This window comes from Lycorma delicatula, chromosome 1 (assembly GCF_047948215.1).
Source record: "Lycorma delicatula isolate Av1 chromosome 1, ASM4794821v1, whole genome shotgun sequence".
In the NCBI taxonomy this organism is placed as follows: Eukaryota; Metazoa; Arthropoda; class Insecta; order Hemiptera; family Fulgoridae; genus Lycorma; species Lycorma delicatula.
Window position 1 is genome coordinate 303,016,632 of NC_134455.1, and position 17,675 is coordinate 303,034,306.

The 17,675-nt window shown below is 29.4% G+C and overlaps 1 protein-coding gene across 4 annotated transcripts in view; it reads right to left on the reverse strand.

The window, feature by feature from the left end:
• Positions 1 to 15,265, reverse strand: part of LOC142318337 (NAD kinase-like) — a 41,593-nt gene extending 26,328 nt beyond the window's left edge. The window contains exons 1-2 of one of the 4 annotated variants that reach the window (XM_075354923.1): positions 12,785 to 12,981; positions 8,131 to 8,214 (exon numbers count right to left, since the gene is read on the reverse strand). In XM_075354923.1, the coding sequence (XP_075211038.1) occupies positions 8,131 to 8,214; positions 12,785 to 12,855 (155 nt within the window). In that variant the 5' untranslated portion in view covers positions 12,856 to 12,981. Of the gene's footprint in view, positions 1 to 8,130; positions 8,215 to 12,784; positions 12,982 to 14,702; positions 14,859 to 15,051 lie in introns of those variants that run through there. The other 3 variants (XM_075354922.1, XM_075354921.1, XM_075354920.1) reach the window with 3 other exon arrangements.
• Positions 15,266 to 17,675: the final 2,410 nt, after the last annotated feature.

A 17,675-nucleotide genomic window follows, 5' to 3' on the forward strand; every position in this document is an offset into this window, starting at 1 on the left:
TCTTCAGAAGTATAAGCAAAATCATATAACAACTAAACAAGCACAAAATAATGACTGTGATAATCAAGAATGCACAAATTTAACTAGAATAATTCTCCTCTATCATATATCAGGCAGTTCAGACTCATATTCACCCTCAAATACAATAACAAATAAATCATTACTTACACATCAGAATTATTCTTCAATATTCACTTACAGAAACTGTAATTGCATACCAAAAATGCAGTCAACAATAAATAAATTTTACACACAGAATGCAAAAACCATGAACTAAAAACACTTGTTGACAATATTCACTTTATATAAACACACTGAATTTGACTCAACAAATTTATTAAACAAACACTGCAGATCAAATGCATTATTTGAACTCATTCCATAGCTACTTCAACTCAAGCACCATAAACAACAATACCATCAAATAATGTATTTTCCAAGAGGCAGAAACTGTTACATCATTTTCAAACATTCTACCAATTGTTACTGGGGTAATGGGTAAATCCGTTACTTAAAGAAGGTACAGTCCAAGTAAACTGAATTATAATACAGTTAATATGAGTCATACAGTTAATACAGAGTCATTAATTCATCACAGAATTTAACTTTAAAATAATAAAACATGTTAGGAATGATTATTATTTTTTTTTTTTTGTCTTCAGTCATTTGACTGGTTTGATGCAGCTCTCCAAGATTCCCTATTTAGTGCTAGTCGTTTCATTTCAGTATACCCTCTACATCCTACATCCCCAACAATTTGTTTTACATACTCCAAACGTGGCCTGCCTACACAATTTTTCCCTTCTACCTGTCCTTCCAATATTAAAGCGACTATTCCAGGATGCCTTAGTATGTGGCCTATAAGTCTGTCTCTTCTTTTAACTATATTTTTCCAAATATTCTTCATCTATTTGCCGCAATACCTCTTCATTTGTCACTTTATCCACCCATCTGATTTTTAACATTCTCCTATAGCACCACATTTCAAAAGCTTCTAATCTTTTCTTCTCAGATACTCCGATTGTCCAAGTTTCACTTCCATATAAAGCGACACTCCAAACATACACTTTCAAAAATCTTTTCCTGAGATTTAAATTAATTTTTGATGTAAACAAATTATATTTCTTACTGAAGGCTCGTTTAGCTTGTGCTATTCGGCATTTTATATCGCTCCTGCTTCGTCCATCTTTAGTAATTTTACTTCCCAAATAACAAAATTCTTCTACCTCCATAATCTTTCTCCTCCTATTTTCACATTCAGTGGTCCATCTTTGTTATTTCTACTACATTTCATTACTTTTGTTTTGTTCTTGTTTATTTTCATGCGATAGTTCTTGCGTAGGACTTCATCTATGCCATTCATTGTTTCTTCTAAATCCTTTTTACTCTCGGCTAGAATTACTATATCATCAGCAAATCGTAGCATCTTTATCTTTTCACCTTGTACTGTTACTCCGAATCTAAATTGTTCTTTAACATCATTAACTGCTAGTTCCATGTAAAGATTAAAAAGTAACGGAGATAGGGAACATCCTTGTCGGACTCCCTTTCTTATTAGGGCTTCTTTCTTATGTTCTTCAATTGTTATTGTTGCTGTTTGGTTCCTGTACATGTTAGCAATTGTTCTTCTATCTCTGTATTTGAACCCTAATTTTTTTAAAATGCTGAACATTTTATTCCAATCTACGTTATCGAAAGCCTTATCTAGGTATATAAACGCCAAGTATGTTGGTTTGTTTTTCTTTAATCTTCCTTCTACTATTAATCTAAGGCCTAAAATTGCTTCCCTTGTCCCTATACTTTTCCTGAAACCAAATTGGTCTTCTCCTAACACTTCTTCCACTCTCCTCTCAATTCTTCTGTATAAAATTCAAGTTAAGATTTTTGATGCATGACTAGTTAAACTAATTGTTCTATATTCTTCACATTTATCTGCCCCTGCTTTCTTTGGTATCATAACTATAACACTTTTTTTGAAGTCTGACGGAAATTCCCCTTTTTCATAAATATTACACACCAGTTTGTATAATCTATCAATCGCTTCCTCACCTGCACTGCGCAGTAATTCTACAGGTATTCCGTCTATTCCAGGAGCCTTTCTGCCATTTAAATCTTTTAATGCTCTCTTAAATTCAGATCTCAGTATAGTTTTTCCCATTTCATCCTCCTCAACTTCCTCTTCTTCCTCTATAAAACCATTTTCTAATTCATTTCCTCCATATAACTCTTCAATATATTCCACCCATCTATCGACTTTACCTTTCGTATTATATATTGGTGTACAATCTTTGTTTAACACATTATTAGATTTTAATTTATGTACCCCAAAATTTTCCTTAACTTTCCTGTATGCTCCGTCTATTTTACCAATGTTCATTTCTCTTTCCACTTCTGAACACTTTTCTTTAATCCACTCTTCTTTCGCCAGTTTGCACTTCCTATTTATAGCATTTCTTAATTGCCGATAGTTCCTTTTACTCTCTTCATCATTAGCATTCTTATATTTTCTACGTTCAGCCATCAGCTGCAATATATCGTCTGAAACCCAAGGTTTTCTACCAGTTCTCTTTATTCCGCCTAAGTTTGCTTCTGCTGATTTAAGAATTTCCTTTTTAACATTCTCCCATTCTTCTTCTACATTTTCTACCTTATCTTTTTTACTCAGACCTCTTGCGATGTCCTCCTCAAAAATCTTCTTTACCTCCTCTTCCTCAAGCTTCTCTAAATTCCACCGATTCATCTGACAACTTTTCTTCAGGTTTTTAAACCCCAATCTACATTTCATTATCACCAAATTATGGTCGCTATCAATGTCTGCTCCAGGGTAAGTTTTGCAGTCAACGAGTTGATTTCTAAATCTTTGCTTAACCATGATATAATCTATCTGATACCTTGCAGTATCGCCTGGCTTTTTCCAGGTGTATATTCTTCTATTATGATTTTTAAATTGGGTGTTGGCAATTACTAAATTATACTTCGTGCAAAACTCTATAAGTCGGTCCCCTCTTTCATTCCTTCTGCCCAGCCCGTATTCACCCACTATATTTCCTTCCTTGCCTTTTCCAATGCTTGCATTCCAATCTCGAACTATTATTAAATTTTCATCTCCTTTTACGTGTTTAATTGCTTCATCAATCTCTTCGTATACACACTCTACCTCATCATCATCATGGGCGCTTGTAGGCATATAAACGTTAACAATCGTTGTCGGTTTAGGTTTTGATTTTATCCTTATTACAATGATTCTATCGCTATGCGTTTTGAAATACTCCACTCTCCTCCCTATCTTCTTGTTCATCATGAAACCTACTCCTGCCTGCCCATTATTTGACGCTGAGTTAATTACTCTAAAATCACCTGACCAAAAGTCGATTTCCTCTTCCCACCGAACCTCACTAATTCCTACTATATCCACATTCACCCTATCCATTTCTCTTTTTAAATTTTCTTGCCTACCAACCTTTTTTAAGCTTCTAACATTCCACGCTCCGACTCGTAGAATGTTATTTTTTAATTTTCTGGTGACCCCTTCCTTAGTAGTCCCCACCCGGAGATCCGAACGGGGGACTATTTTACCTCCGGAATATTTTACCAAGGAAGGCGCCTCCATCTTTGTTATATGAAAATGCAGAGAGCTACATTTTCTTGGAAAAAAAGCAGCTGTAGTTTTCCATTGCTTTCAGCTGCGCAGTACTCAGAGGACTGAGTGATGTTGATACGGCCGTTTAAGTCATTGTGACTCACGCCCCTAACAACTACTGAAAGAGCTGCTGCCCTCTTTCAGGAATCATTCCTTAGTCTGGCTCTCAACAGATACCTCTCCGATATGGTTGCACCTTCGGTCCAGCTACTCTGTATCCCTGAGCACTCAAGCCTTCTCACCAACGGCAAGGTCTCATGATTCATAGAGGAGGAGGAATGATTATACGATTACATAAAATGAATCTGAAAGCAACTTCTGTTTGAAAACCAGATCATTGAAACAGACTTTTTCAAAAACTGGGAAACTTTCAACAAAACCACAGACAATATTTGGTTCATGAAAGTTTTTACTCATGTAATCGATGACCATGGTTCAGCGGTTGCACTATCTCGAACAATGGAGGATTGCTCATCTTGAAAACCAACTAATGATCAGAAATTTTAAAAACTAAAATAATCTTTCACATTAAGTGATAATACAGATACCTATTCAACTTTCCAGGTTTGCCATATTTAATTATAAAATGAACAAATCTTTTTTAAATATTGAAAACCAATTAAAACTGACACATTTCATAACTCTTATAATAATTTCGCATAGTATTAACAACGTGCAGCTTTTCCCACAACCATGTCACTTAACTGCTACAAGGAAGCACTTAACACAATAGTATAGCACATGTTAATGGCTTACACAGCCATGTTTATTAACTTGTTATATAAGATCCTAGAAAAAAATATATATATCTTTTAAAAATCAAACCTTTAGAGTCTAAAACAAAAATACACCAAGTAACAAAAATGTTTTCAATCAGTATATGTATAAAATTGCAAACAAACAACCACAAATATAAAATCTAATTTATTTCATCACACACTACCAAGGTTTCCTAACCTCTTCAAGATGAGCACCATTAACAACAGTGCTATATGCAAATATTACCTATGAAGAAACTGTACAATAGTTGCAAAAAGGTTTTCTGAGACAATATTTTTCTTATTCTTAAAAAAGTGATAGCTTCTTTTATCTTTCACACTTATCCTACATAATTATCATACAATTTTATATAAATAAAGTCAGAAAACACTTTCACTTTTTTTAGTTTATAAAAGTTCCACTTGACTTCTTTTATTTATCTTCTTTTCTTAAGGTGGGAGCGGGGAAGTTGAATGAATTTATTTGAAGTCATCTAAATAACCAAAATACATTCACTGATTTGACTGTAAGAAAGTCAGTATGATAAGCTGATATTCATCATAAGTGTCTGTATTTTAGCCACCATTGTTCATTAACAGATCACTCTTAAAATGATTAATATATGATTTGCATTAGTTTTTTAACTGTTGATAAATCTGTCAGCTTGAAGCTGGTCAACTTGCTACAGGTTAGTTATTTTCACTGTAATAAAATGTTTTAGTGGATAATTTGCTATGATCCCCTTTAAATTTAACATACTCATAAGGCTGATTAAACTGGTCAAATTCCATCATGATTTGCACAGAACTGCTTTTATTTTATTTTTAATCCCTTGAATTTTACAATAGCATGCAAGTCAAAATACAACAGAGAGTTAGCACTTGCCTACACACAGAAAGTTCAGAGTTCAAGATCTTGTCATATCATTATATTTTAATGCTATCAGTTCCTCAATACTTCCATCATGATTGTTGATAATCATGTTCAGAATTATCAAACTTAATATCTAATTTCAGGATCATAATCTCCTATTAATCTAAACTACATGATCTTTAACATAAAAATATAATTGCTTTTATTTAATGAAAAAAAGTTGTTCTCAAAAATTTCAGTAATTATTGATATGAATTTGACTATATGACTATTTTTTATATGAATATCATCATTATTATAATTAGAACATTATTTAGAATCTTTTGGTTATATTATATTCTATACAACAGCTGATAATTATTTTCCATGAAGAAATAATTTTGACACTGACTCACTTAAATAACACTTACGTATGTTAATATTTTTATTATTTTAAACAGAAAAAAATTTATAAAGTAGTACATAAAAAGAAAAAAGGAGACTGCACATAATTTATAATAAAACAAACCTCACATATTAATAAAAATCTAGGCAGAATAGAAAATTAAACTGTATTAACAAAAACATACAAAATTTTAGTAGAATATTGGTATACATTCATTCAGTTATACTTGTAATAGACACTGATATTAAAAAAAAATAAAAATAAAAATAACTGAAACATGAATGTTCTAATTATTATGGTAACAGCAACATTAACACAACCTTAAGAAATCTGATTACTAAACTAACTACTTTAAAGTTATATTTTTCGTATTCTGCATACAATACCAATAAATTTATGATTTCCATTTAACATAAATTAAAATCAAAACTTCTTTAATACTTTTTTTAATTTATATACTCCACCATTATTAAAACGATTTGAATGATTAATTTTTCATTCATTGATAAATTTTTGTTATTTCTATACATATTCTATGTGTATTGATTTACTTTAAACATCCTAAAAAATTTAGTATAATTTATTTAGTACCTATTTTTTACTTTTATTTTCATAATAAACCATCAAAATGATTACAATCAGTAAAATATATTTTTATTGATTGTAATCATTTTATTATTCATTGATTGTCATCAAGTATTATGACAGAATATAATACTTGAATTACTAAAATGATTAGATTGAGACTGGGCAAAATTTAATTCCGGTTGTTAGACATAAATCAATAATACTGAATCCCTTTAAAGTGCTAAAAGAGTATATTAACATGTGAAAAATAAAAACCTAAGAGAAATGTGTCTTAAAAAAAAAAATTAACCATAAAATATCTTTACATATTTTTTTAAAAAGTGTCTTCTATATTTCTAGCAAAAAGATTTAATAGAAAAGAATCTAAAACCATGCTTATATATCAGAAAGGATTTATGGAAAATGGAATACTCAAACAATTATGTACATATTAAAATTTCTATTAGTAGTAATGTACAAGAACACTAATGGATAGAAAACAATGGATGATGTCTCAATGGATGTACTCTGAATAATACATTTTTGTTAAACAGAGTTCAGAACCACCTTTACCAAAAAGAAAACTTAAAAAAGACTATCATAATGAGATCATAAACTAACTTCATGAAGTTAGTTTAGCACAACGGTCTGTCTTCATAAAGCAGTTAACTAATACTGCAATAATTATGGCATTAAATGCAATCTAGAAGTGGGCTGAATTGCTAAGAACACTGTCTGAACATGAATACTTGTTCTAAATGCCCATAAGCCTTCTTGTCTGACAATCTTTAGTACATTTTATGTAATATTAACTACATAAATAAAAAAATAAGACATGCATTGCTACACACACATGACTATAACATATGAATCAATAAAAATTAACATATCTTTATGATGTGTAATTATAATAACAGCATTTATTTGGGTGAATTCCTAAGAAATATTAATAGTATGTATTAATACAGAATTTTTTTAGTTTTGAAAATTATTTCTAGATGATTTATTAAGCAATTCTAGTTTTTTATTATATGAAGTATATAATTATTTATGTTACATAATACATTTACAACATTACATATAAAAACATTTATAATACATATAAAAACCCCAATAAAGTTATTTATTGACTGCTGATAACAATTTTTTTTAAAAATTAATATTTACAAAATTATATAATGGTGATTCATATGACTCTTCGATACAGTTTATACATTGGAAAAACAGCTCTGAAATGTATCAACAACACTTTTTTACAACCAGTCAGTAAAGATTATATAGCTTTACCTCCTTAAGTATACTATCTATTTGAATATACTTTTTAGTTGTCAATACAAAATTTTATCATTACAAAACCTATGATAAAAGTAAAAAAGAATTACTTTTTATTTCTAAACATAAAAAAAAATTTCTAAACATATAAATATTTATAATAGTTATCTTGATTTTTCTTAGTAAATCTCTTATCAGATACTTGTTATTTTTGGGAAAAGTTGTACCATTTATGGAAGTAAACTGCAATTCTACAAACATCTGCTATGTTTGTAGAACCTAACTAAAAAAAAATGTTGTAATTCAAAATTAAAGTCAATTGACAAGTTTTCAAAATCAATTATGTTACAATCTATTTTAAGTTGAAAGTTATAAAAATTGTCTTGTGTCTGAGTTAGCGTTCACTCTAAATCACAGTTTTGTTGGAGATTAACATGGGAAAACCAGAATCAACATAATTTGGTATATATGACCTTGAAGGTGTACTGAAGACAATTTTAAAAAACTTTTTAGGTTTTTAAAACACAATGCATCATGGACATTAAAATGTAAAAACGATTATTCAATAGCATCAGTTGTCTACAAGACTTTTTTAAACAATAAATAAAAAAAATTATTATTCAATTTTACTTACATTACCATGGCTGAATTCTTCATTACCCTGCCACAAGGGCCAAACTCCAATACTGGTGAGGGGGCATTGAGGGAAAAAGTTTTCCTTTAAATAAAAATCACAAGAAATAATTATTATTACTTAATGCAGGCTTATTACTTAGGTACATACAGTGCATACTATGAAAATAAAAGCTAGCGTTGGAGAAGGTTGAGACTCCATTACTACCAAACTTGAAAACATTTACATCATAAAATAGTAATGTTGTCCTATTAGACAACATTATTATTTTTGTCTAATAGGACAACAATAATAATCGTTGCACTTTTATTTATGCACATTTAATTTATTACCATTCTTATATTTTATTAGTTATAATTCATTAATACATAATTAGTATTAATAATTCAATAAATATTAATAGTAAAAACAAGAATTTTAATTTAGGTGTATTTTTAAACTAAAAAATCTTAACTAGTATTTGAATGTATATTGTATCTGTAATTACACTAAATTAGGTGTACAATTATTATTGTACAATTCTTTTTTCATTAATATTTAGAATTTTTTATTATTTAGAATTTTCAAATTTTTTTTGCACGATTGATTTCATTGTTGACTGTACAATTATTAACAAGTAACATGAAATTTGCATAATATATCCAATTCACATGCAAGTTCACAATCTTCTCTGTCTTTATCAAACAGTCACTGTCACTTTCACTTCCACATCTTGATTATGACAAATTTTTATGTCCTTTCGTCGATTAGCAGGTTCCATCTTCTTATACTTAGTTTCAGCTTATTTTTTTACATGTTCACAATATGGTTTCCAATCATCCGTATTCACTTCATTCATTTTTCCTCAGCTAATTTTTTAATATCTGACATTAAAAAGGTTGAGTTATTACTACCAACATATCTTTTCAGAGCCAACGATACCAGCTTGATCAGATTTAAATCGGGATGATTAAGTAGAAGTAACAGAAGCTGATGCCTGTGTTTTTTAATAGTTCATCAAAATGATATTTCATTTTTGAATTTCTATGCGATTTTATTATGTCATATATAACAAAACTTAAAAGTTATAACCGACATTAAAATAAACCCTTGAAACACGCCCGATTACAGAATCATACAGCAGCAAGGGACACTGTCCAGGCTCTGCGATTCGAAGGGAGAATTTTTGATATCCCACCACTTTTGCGTTCCGTTATGTCATACAGTTGTGGTTTTAACATTGCTTTATTAAACAAAATAGTTCTTTTCTACCCAATTAACCTGAGACTTTTCCTATCATTTGAATTTGAAGGCTTCTCAAGAAGTGAATTGTGAAATGATGCATAATTGAAAACAACAACTGACTGGGGGAAGAGGAAGACAAGAAATTAATTTTCCAGATGCCCACTTCATGAAATTGTTGTTGGTGACACTGTAGTGATAGTCACTGCTTTTTGAACTCATTTCCCAAGTTTACATCAAGTTCAGAATGAACCCCATTTCTCATCAAGCATGGATCATGATTAACTCATCACCTTTATTATTGGCACTTTTATTCCTGCACCATTGTCAACCTACTACAATTTTGTCATTGACTTTAAAGTATACAATTCGTCCAAATAAACAATTGAAGAATTTTCTTTGTTGCAATCAGTCATTTTTTTTAAATATTCTATCCTCTTCCACTGGATGTCTTCTTTCTCAATGAAAAGTTTTCTATTATTATTAGTTTTACCTCTTAAGCCCTAACTCTTTCAGGATAGCTGAAGTGCAATTTTAGAACCTTTAACTTGAGTACTCTTTGAAATTCTTCAAGTAATTTATTTAATGTAGGCAGTTCATCATGTTTTGCATGAGATTTGTTTGATTGTTCTTCTTACAACAGCATGATCACAGCTGCCTAATCCACTAACTGGTTTTGAATGTTATTTATACTTTCTTGGTGTGCTGAATGAGCACAACTGCAATTTAGATTTAAGATCCTGCTATTCTTATTGAAGTTTTTGAATTTGTGATCTTGAAATCCCAACATTCAGCAGTTCTTCATATTTTTGAATGCATAGGAACTTAATAGCTTTCTTCTTCATAAAATCATCATATACATTATTAACTATTTCATGAGCTTGACTATGGAGGTTTTTATTCATAACTATGTTTTTAAATTCAGCCATGCAAAAACAATTCACTAAAAAAGGATGCAAAAACAAAAAAATTCATTAATAATTACAAAACATTAACACGCCACACATTACAGAAGTAATAAACTATACCAATCGTATTGGGGCATGCCAAGAATGAACTAAATCAGTTTATTAAAAATGAAAAGTAAATATTAGTATTGAACAATGTGATACAAAAATTATTTTGTATTCTGTGAATATTTATAAAATGACTAAGCTTTTAATTGATTATTATAATTGTAGGGTGTATGCCTATTAATTAATGATGATTTTTATTACTATAAATATCAACAATATTAATACACATTACAACAATTGCATATAAATATAACACAAATGAAATATTTTGATAACCTTTACTCATATAAAGTATTCATTCATTTTATGACTTACTTGATGAAGAGAGTGTAATAATAATTTATTAATACAAGTATAAACTATTAATTTCTGTACTGTACACAATAATAAATATTTATAAGTAGACTAAATATTTTTAAAGAAATTATTGTGGGAAATTAAACAAAATGATACTAAAATTTTAATTGTGGAAAGAATTTTTGTTATTTATGAAAATAGTTAAACATATTGTACTGCAGAATACTCATTTTCTGAATGAGCCTAATGTTGCAAGAAAATAGTATTATAATTCCCTGCACAGTGACCGTCTGCCTCATGCAAGTAAGCTTTTATTTTCATTGTACGCGCTATACTTATTGTGTATTTATTAAGTACATACTATTTTATGCATATATATATATTAACTAAATTATTTAAGATGTTCCTAATCTGAAATATTGTTATGGAAGAACTATAAACTAATATATGAAAACAAACACTGTAATATTCCAAATACTAACTGTTTATTGTATCCGATATTGTTAAAAGCTTTAATATTTTAGAAATAGTCAGCTTTTAAATCATTCTGCATTGTAAAGTTTACTACTTCAGCAATAAAAATATAGTTCAGGAACTGAAATATACTCACAAAAATTTGAACTAGTGATACTGTAAAATTAGATTCTGCTTATAAGAAGATTCACAGATTCAAGATTCATAGACATAATGTTGATTTCTTATTGCTAAAACTTAATAAAAAATCAACAGCAATTGGCATTAGTCAATTTATTTGCCTGCATATGTACTAGAATGATGTATTAAAACCCAGTTCCCAGTTTTTTTCTGATATACAGTTCTTCCTCATTAAAAGGAAATCCTTTTATATAAGGATTACACAGTTTCAAATAACTTATTGACATAAAACAAAAGGCATGCTGGGCAAGCCCCAAGTAAGATTTCTTTTGCAAGACAAACTTTTTGGCAAGGATGTTCAGGTGAATTTTGGACTGGTTTGGTGATTTCTTAGACAGGCTAGCTCTGATGACTTTATGATTTAACCAGTTAAAAATGCTTATACCAAACGCTTACTGAGATAAACATACCAGTAATGAATCATACTTTCATTTGTGTCACCAGAACATATCTATTTTTTTATGAAAATGGATAATAATAATTTATTAATACAAGTATAAACTATTTATTTCTGTACTGTATATAGTAATAAATATTTATAAGTACGTTAAATATTTTTAAAGAAATTATTGTCTGAAATTAAACAAAATGATAATAAATTTTAATTGTGGGTGTATGAGCTTCCTGTAGCTTCAGCTAAAAATTTAGACAAGTAACTGATTTTTACTGAAACTAAATTATTGCTACATCTCGTGAACTGCTTCCTTCAGATCACCAATTCTGGGATTGCAGATCTCTTCAGAGAACTGAAGAAATAAGTGAAAGTGTAATGCAAGTCAGGATGACTTGCATTACATCAGGTTGGCAAACCACATGCAGATAGAAAGTTTTAAGCCCTAAATTTAAAAGAACTTTGGACCAAGGATATAAAGAAACTTTATTACTTTTTTCAAGATCAATAAATTATTAATCATGAAATATTTTATTTTAACATCATCCAACATTTTAATCCTGTATTATAAGGTTGTAATTAATCCTATTAATCTATTTCTGTAAATTTCAGAAAATGTAAAGTCAGAAGTAGTGAAATCCCTTGTTACATTTAATTAAGTACTGCAGCTGCCATCCAACAGTCATTTTCAGTATTAACACCAATACTGTTAATGCAACAAAAATCATACTGTTTATATCTGCAATTTTATCTGATAGCGAATAAGCTTAATCTACTAGGAAATAATTATTATTCTACCAACTGTTAAATAATAAAGCATGCAGTTAAACTGGTAAAGAAGTAGTGTAGCCTAAAAAATGTAAAAATTAGTTTTTGTAGTGGTAATAGAAAAATTAAAATACTTCCTAGTCAGTGACAGCAGAGATCATTTTTGTTACAATTATATTAAGGTTTGATGATTTTATTATATTAGCATTATTAGTAATAGGTAAATAAACTTGCAGAAAACGTAACATCTATAAATACAGTATACGGTATAAACAAACATTACGTGGCATTAAAGTGAATATTTTACCTATTGCTTAATTGGTTATTTGCTGAGGTTGACATTGTGCTTTTAAAACGTGCACTTTTACCGAGTTTCATTTTATACGATGATTGTGATAAACATAATTATCCGATAGAAAATTATTTATACGATTCAAAACACACGTTTATCAAATTAAAACGCTACTTAGCTTGTGCTCTGAGATCCAAATTAATTAAAAACATACTTTAAATCAGCTGACAATGAAGTTTATTTCTATTCGCATTAGATTTTTATGAACCTATCGATGATCATAAACCAATGTGTTCAATCTAAAATGTATTCGTTCATTAAACAGAAAACGCATTATTTGTTTCACGTATCAATAATAATACAGATTGATGATTTTGCAATGTTCTTACTGTCGTTTATCAACTAATGAACTGTTAAAAATAATTAGTTAAGTATTTACTTGCACGTGTATTTTCTTAATTCTCTTTTTTTTATTAAATCTTAACAAGATGTTCTAAATACGATTTACAAGGAATTTTTTCGTCATAACTTTGCAGTAGCATAATTTTAATAAATCCTGGTAATGTTTAAAGCAGATTTAACCGAACTTCTTGAGCCGAGTATTTAATATTTCATTTACTTAATTTTATTTACGTTTACATTTTTGCATTCTACAAACCCAGTTACAGTTCACGAGTTGATCATGTTTGAATAATCGATCACGAAATAATCATTTAGTTCAAACTTTTAAATTGTGTCTTTAACTGAACATAAATTACACCAGCAACATTGGATATTCAAATTCATAGAAAAATAACTGTATCTTACTACAATCAAGACAGATTTTATTTTAAATAACAGCTATTCCATGGTAAATCAGATCCATCCAACCAATGGATTAGCAGTGAAGACATCAAACAGTTATATGATGTTTACCCTAATTATGTCTCTCATATTGTCACAATACACCAATCAGGATCTGACTGCTTAAGTTGTCATAGCTTATTGGTAATGTTTGCCCTCATTGAACAAAGACAGAATTGAGAGATGTATATTGTTTTATGTAAAAAAAAAAAAAAAAATTGTTTTGATAGACAAAAAACACTTATGTTAAGTACATGTATATAATAACATATGTATTCGTGAGAGTTAAATTAACAACTTAAATGGTTGTTTTTATTACTAAAAATGTATTTATAATTTTAATTTTAATGTAGTTATAAATGTATTTAATTATAATGTATTTCTTTGAATTTTATAAAAAATAGTTGTTAGCTAATAATAAAGACTGTGTGCTTAATAACCAATTCTTTTTTTTTATTCTTCAAGCCAAATTACACTTAGAACTACAGAATTTGTCTTTCTGGTGTTCACAGAAATGATATTAAGGTTACTGTTGTAGACAGTTAACAAAAGTGTTTCAGCAGCTACAACTGGAAAACAACTTTTCAGGTTTATGTTTACATGAATTTTTTTTATTTATTTGATCCTGTGAAATGCATTCCTGAAATATATCCTTTTACTTGTGGAATATTATTGTAACAACACAACAAAAGCCAATAAAATTTTCAACAACTTTTGTATAAAATGATTTTTTAAGATATTCAAGTAAGATATTTTACTTATAAACTTTCCCATATTTTTTTCTTAGTATGATTTGAAAAGAAAACCCAATCTTAAAAATTAAAACCAATAAAATTTTCAATAGTCTGTTTAAAGTATTTTTTGAAATAATTGTTTGGAATCCTGTTGTACTTACAGATATTTAATGAGAAATTTTTGTTAAATAACCTTTTCAAACTGTTTGTGTGTATATTAAAACTTCTTAAAATTAAATCTATTTTAAAATGTTTGTATGAACAATAACTAATTTTAAACAAAAAATCTAACTCTGAGTGACAATCAACTTACCAGTGTTTAGAAAAAAAATGTACAATACCAGATAAGAACTTACCATCTAAGAATCCCTGGGAAATCTAGCATTTCATGATATGAAATTTTCTGCATAGTTGTACGATCTTCAGATCATATTCACAAGTATATATTCCGCACCAAACACACATCTTGTATCATCCTTAATTAATATAGTACTTTATGTTGATGATTATAATAAGAGCTAAAATCTGTTTCCTTAACTACAATGTTATGTTCACTATTAATTAAATTAAATAAATAGAAAGTTACCCACTTCACATTTAATTATTCAATTAGAAAAATTGTTAGTAAAACATTAATACATAGAAATTCATGAAGTAATAATAATTAACAGTATTTAAAGTTAGTAAATAAAAATATAAACTGACCTGACAAAGCTGGCAAAAATAATTGCGTAAAAAGATAAATAGAAAAACTGTTTATTCCTCATTATAATGAATCTGATAGAACCCTTATCTTATATAAACAACTATCTTATGCAATCAGATGATAAATCAATAAATAACATTGACTTCTAAAAATAAGTAATACTCAGATCATAAAAAAACGTTGTTAAATAAAGAAAATAATGTAATTATATGTGTGCAGTTATTTACCAGTTTTTTCATCACATTAAGTCCATTAATAAGAATACGCAAGATATATAAATACAGTAACTGTTAAATAATATAAAGTTTAATATGATGCAAACTGTTTTAATTTAAAATAATAATATTATTATTATTATTATTACTACTACTTAATGTTTACTGAATACTAATTAGTTATTTCTGTAGACATACAAACAAATCTAATCATATGAAAATTATCTTAACGTTGTTTTGATAATTATAATTGTTTTTTAATTGCCTACTTCCTCAAGATATTAGCTGTTTATCCATAAAAAAAAGTGAACTGTTATCTGATTAACATTGCTAAAAACCACTTTTATGTTTTGTTTTAGAAGTGACAGGACAAAGAAAAAGAAAGATAAATAAGAAAGAAAATGTTTACAATTTTTTTTCTAAGTCTTTTTTTAATAAAAATTCTAATATACTTAGAGCAAACAGTGTATAATTCTTGAATATTAGAAATGCACAAATTAATTACTCAAAAAACTGTTACTAAACATTATATAAAGGATGTATTTTCTCTTATAATGATTATAAAAAAAATAGCACTTATAATGAGGGCAATAGTTCTGTGCTGATATTACACATTTTCAGTGCTAGAATTGAATATTCATTAATGAAGAAATGCAATGAAAACAACAAACAGCTGTCTAGATATAAGCCATCTACAAGTTCACAGTAGAAAAACTTTTATACATAGATTACATGTTAGAATGATATCTATTTCTTAATGTTACTAATAGTAAAACTTCATAGCAACACCAACTATGTTATATTTTATTCATTCCTAGTTTCCTATTTCACAAACTTATGAAGCTACTAAGTCTGGTAGGGTAGCTACTCTTAAGTGCACTGGTTGCATACTTAGGGGAATGACCACAAATACTTCTTTGCTGAGGGGGTTAAATCACATCTTTCACACACACATCAATAAACACAACTACACATCCACTACACAAGCGCAATAAAACACACAGAAACAAAAACAAAAAATACATTTTGCAATCCAGTATCTCATCAGGATCTGGGATGTACCATTAAGTGCTACATCTTGAATGTCTTCTAATCTTAAATTTCCTGGCACTTTCTTCAAATCTTGTTCCTGGTCTCAGGAATCATTCTAAGGGCCCTGACAACTTTAGGCATTATCTTTATCTTCATGACCACATCCTGCTGACCTCAATCTTAATATATTGATATTTTAATTTTTTGTACAACATTTGCATCATTTGGCACAGAAATGTCTATTAGCACTGCATTTCACTGTCTGTGATCTTTCAGTACTATAATAAGTCTATCAGCAATCACGTATGACACTGGCACATCATATGTAATCGTATACCTGTTGTTTGTTACTACCCACTGCAGCATATGTTGCTACCATTTACGTACATTCAACAGTATACAATATTCTCTACATATGGCCCAGTGAACATCATCAAATATTCTATTATGCCTTTCCAGGTATTCAAATTTGAATACCCTGATATGAGATATTCGGGACTCTGATATGAGATGATCTACTTTTTCGGAGTAGGTCCTGCACAGTCTACAATTATCATCCTTTCTTGTTTATGTAATGTACTTCTCATAATTTCTTGTCTTCAGTGCCGAATGCTGCGCCGCTACAATCAGGGCTTTGGTTTCAGCATTCAGTTCTCCACAAAGCCATGATACTGTACAAACCTTATTGACACCTGGTACCTCCATTCTAATGACATACTGTCCATGAAGATTTTTCCCATACCATTCCTTTTTCAATGCTTCCTGGGAAATTCTCTTCTTGTTAGTGTTCATCAAAGCACCTTTCAGTGGCCTTTCATTTTCATCTCGCGGTGGTCCTACATATTTTTATGTAATTCTGAAGGCTTTTGATAGAACTCCTGTATACCTTGGTTGTCCTTTCATTGTTATAACTTGTCTCATGAGCCTTGTTCTGAAATTTCAATAGGAATTGCGCTAGAGCAACAATCGGATTTCCATATTCTTTGGCAATTTGCCGCAATCCTCTGTCCCCTTCTTTCTGCGAGATGTAAAGTCTATCCACATCTGCTCACAGATGCATGATTCCATGCATCATGAGTAATTTCATCATCTGACCATCTAATTTGACTGTCTCTGCTTCTGCCTATCCCACAATGCTGAAACTGTACTTGAGCAAGGGTACAGACAAGTTTCCGTTCATCATGATTATGTTCTTCGAGGTCAGCCTGCTTCCTAGGATGGATCTTATTCTCCTAACATATTCTTTAGTCAACTTTTCCTTGACCTCTGCACCTTGATTTGATGATGCTCTTCCATACCAAGATAGCTGTACACCTCTATGTGCTCTAATTATCTTATGATCAGTCTCATCTTGTCATTCCCTGTGGGCATTTCAG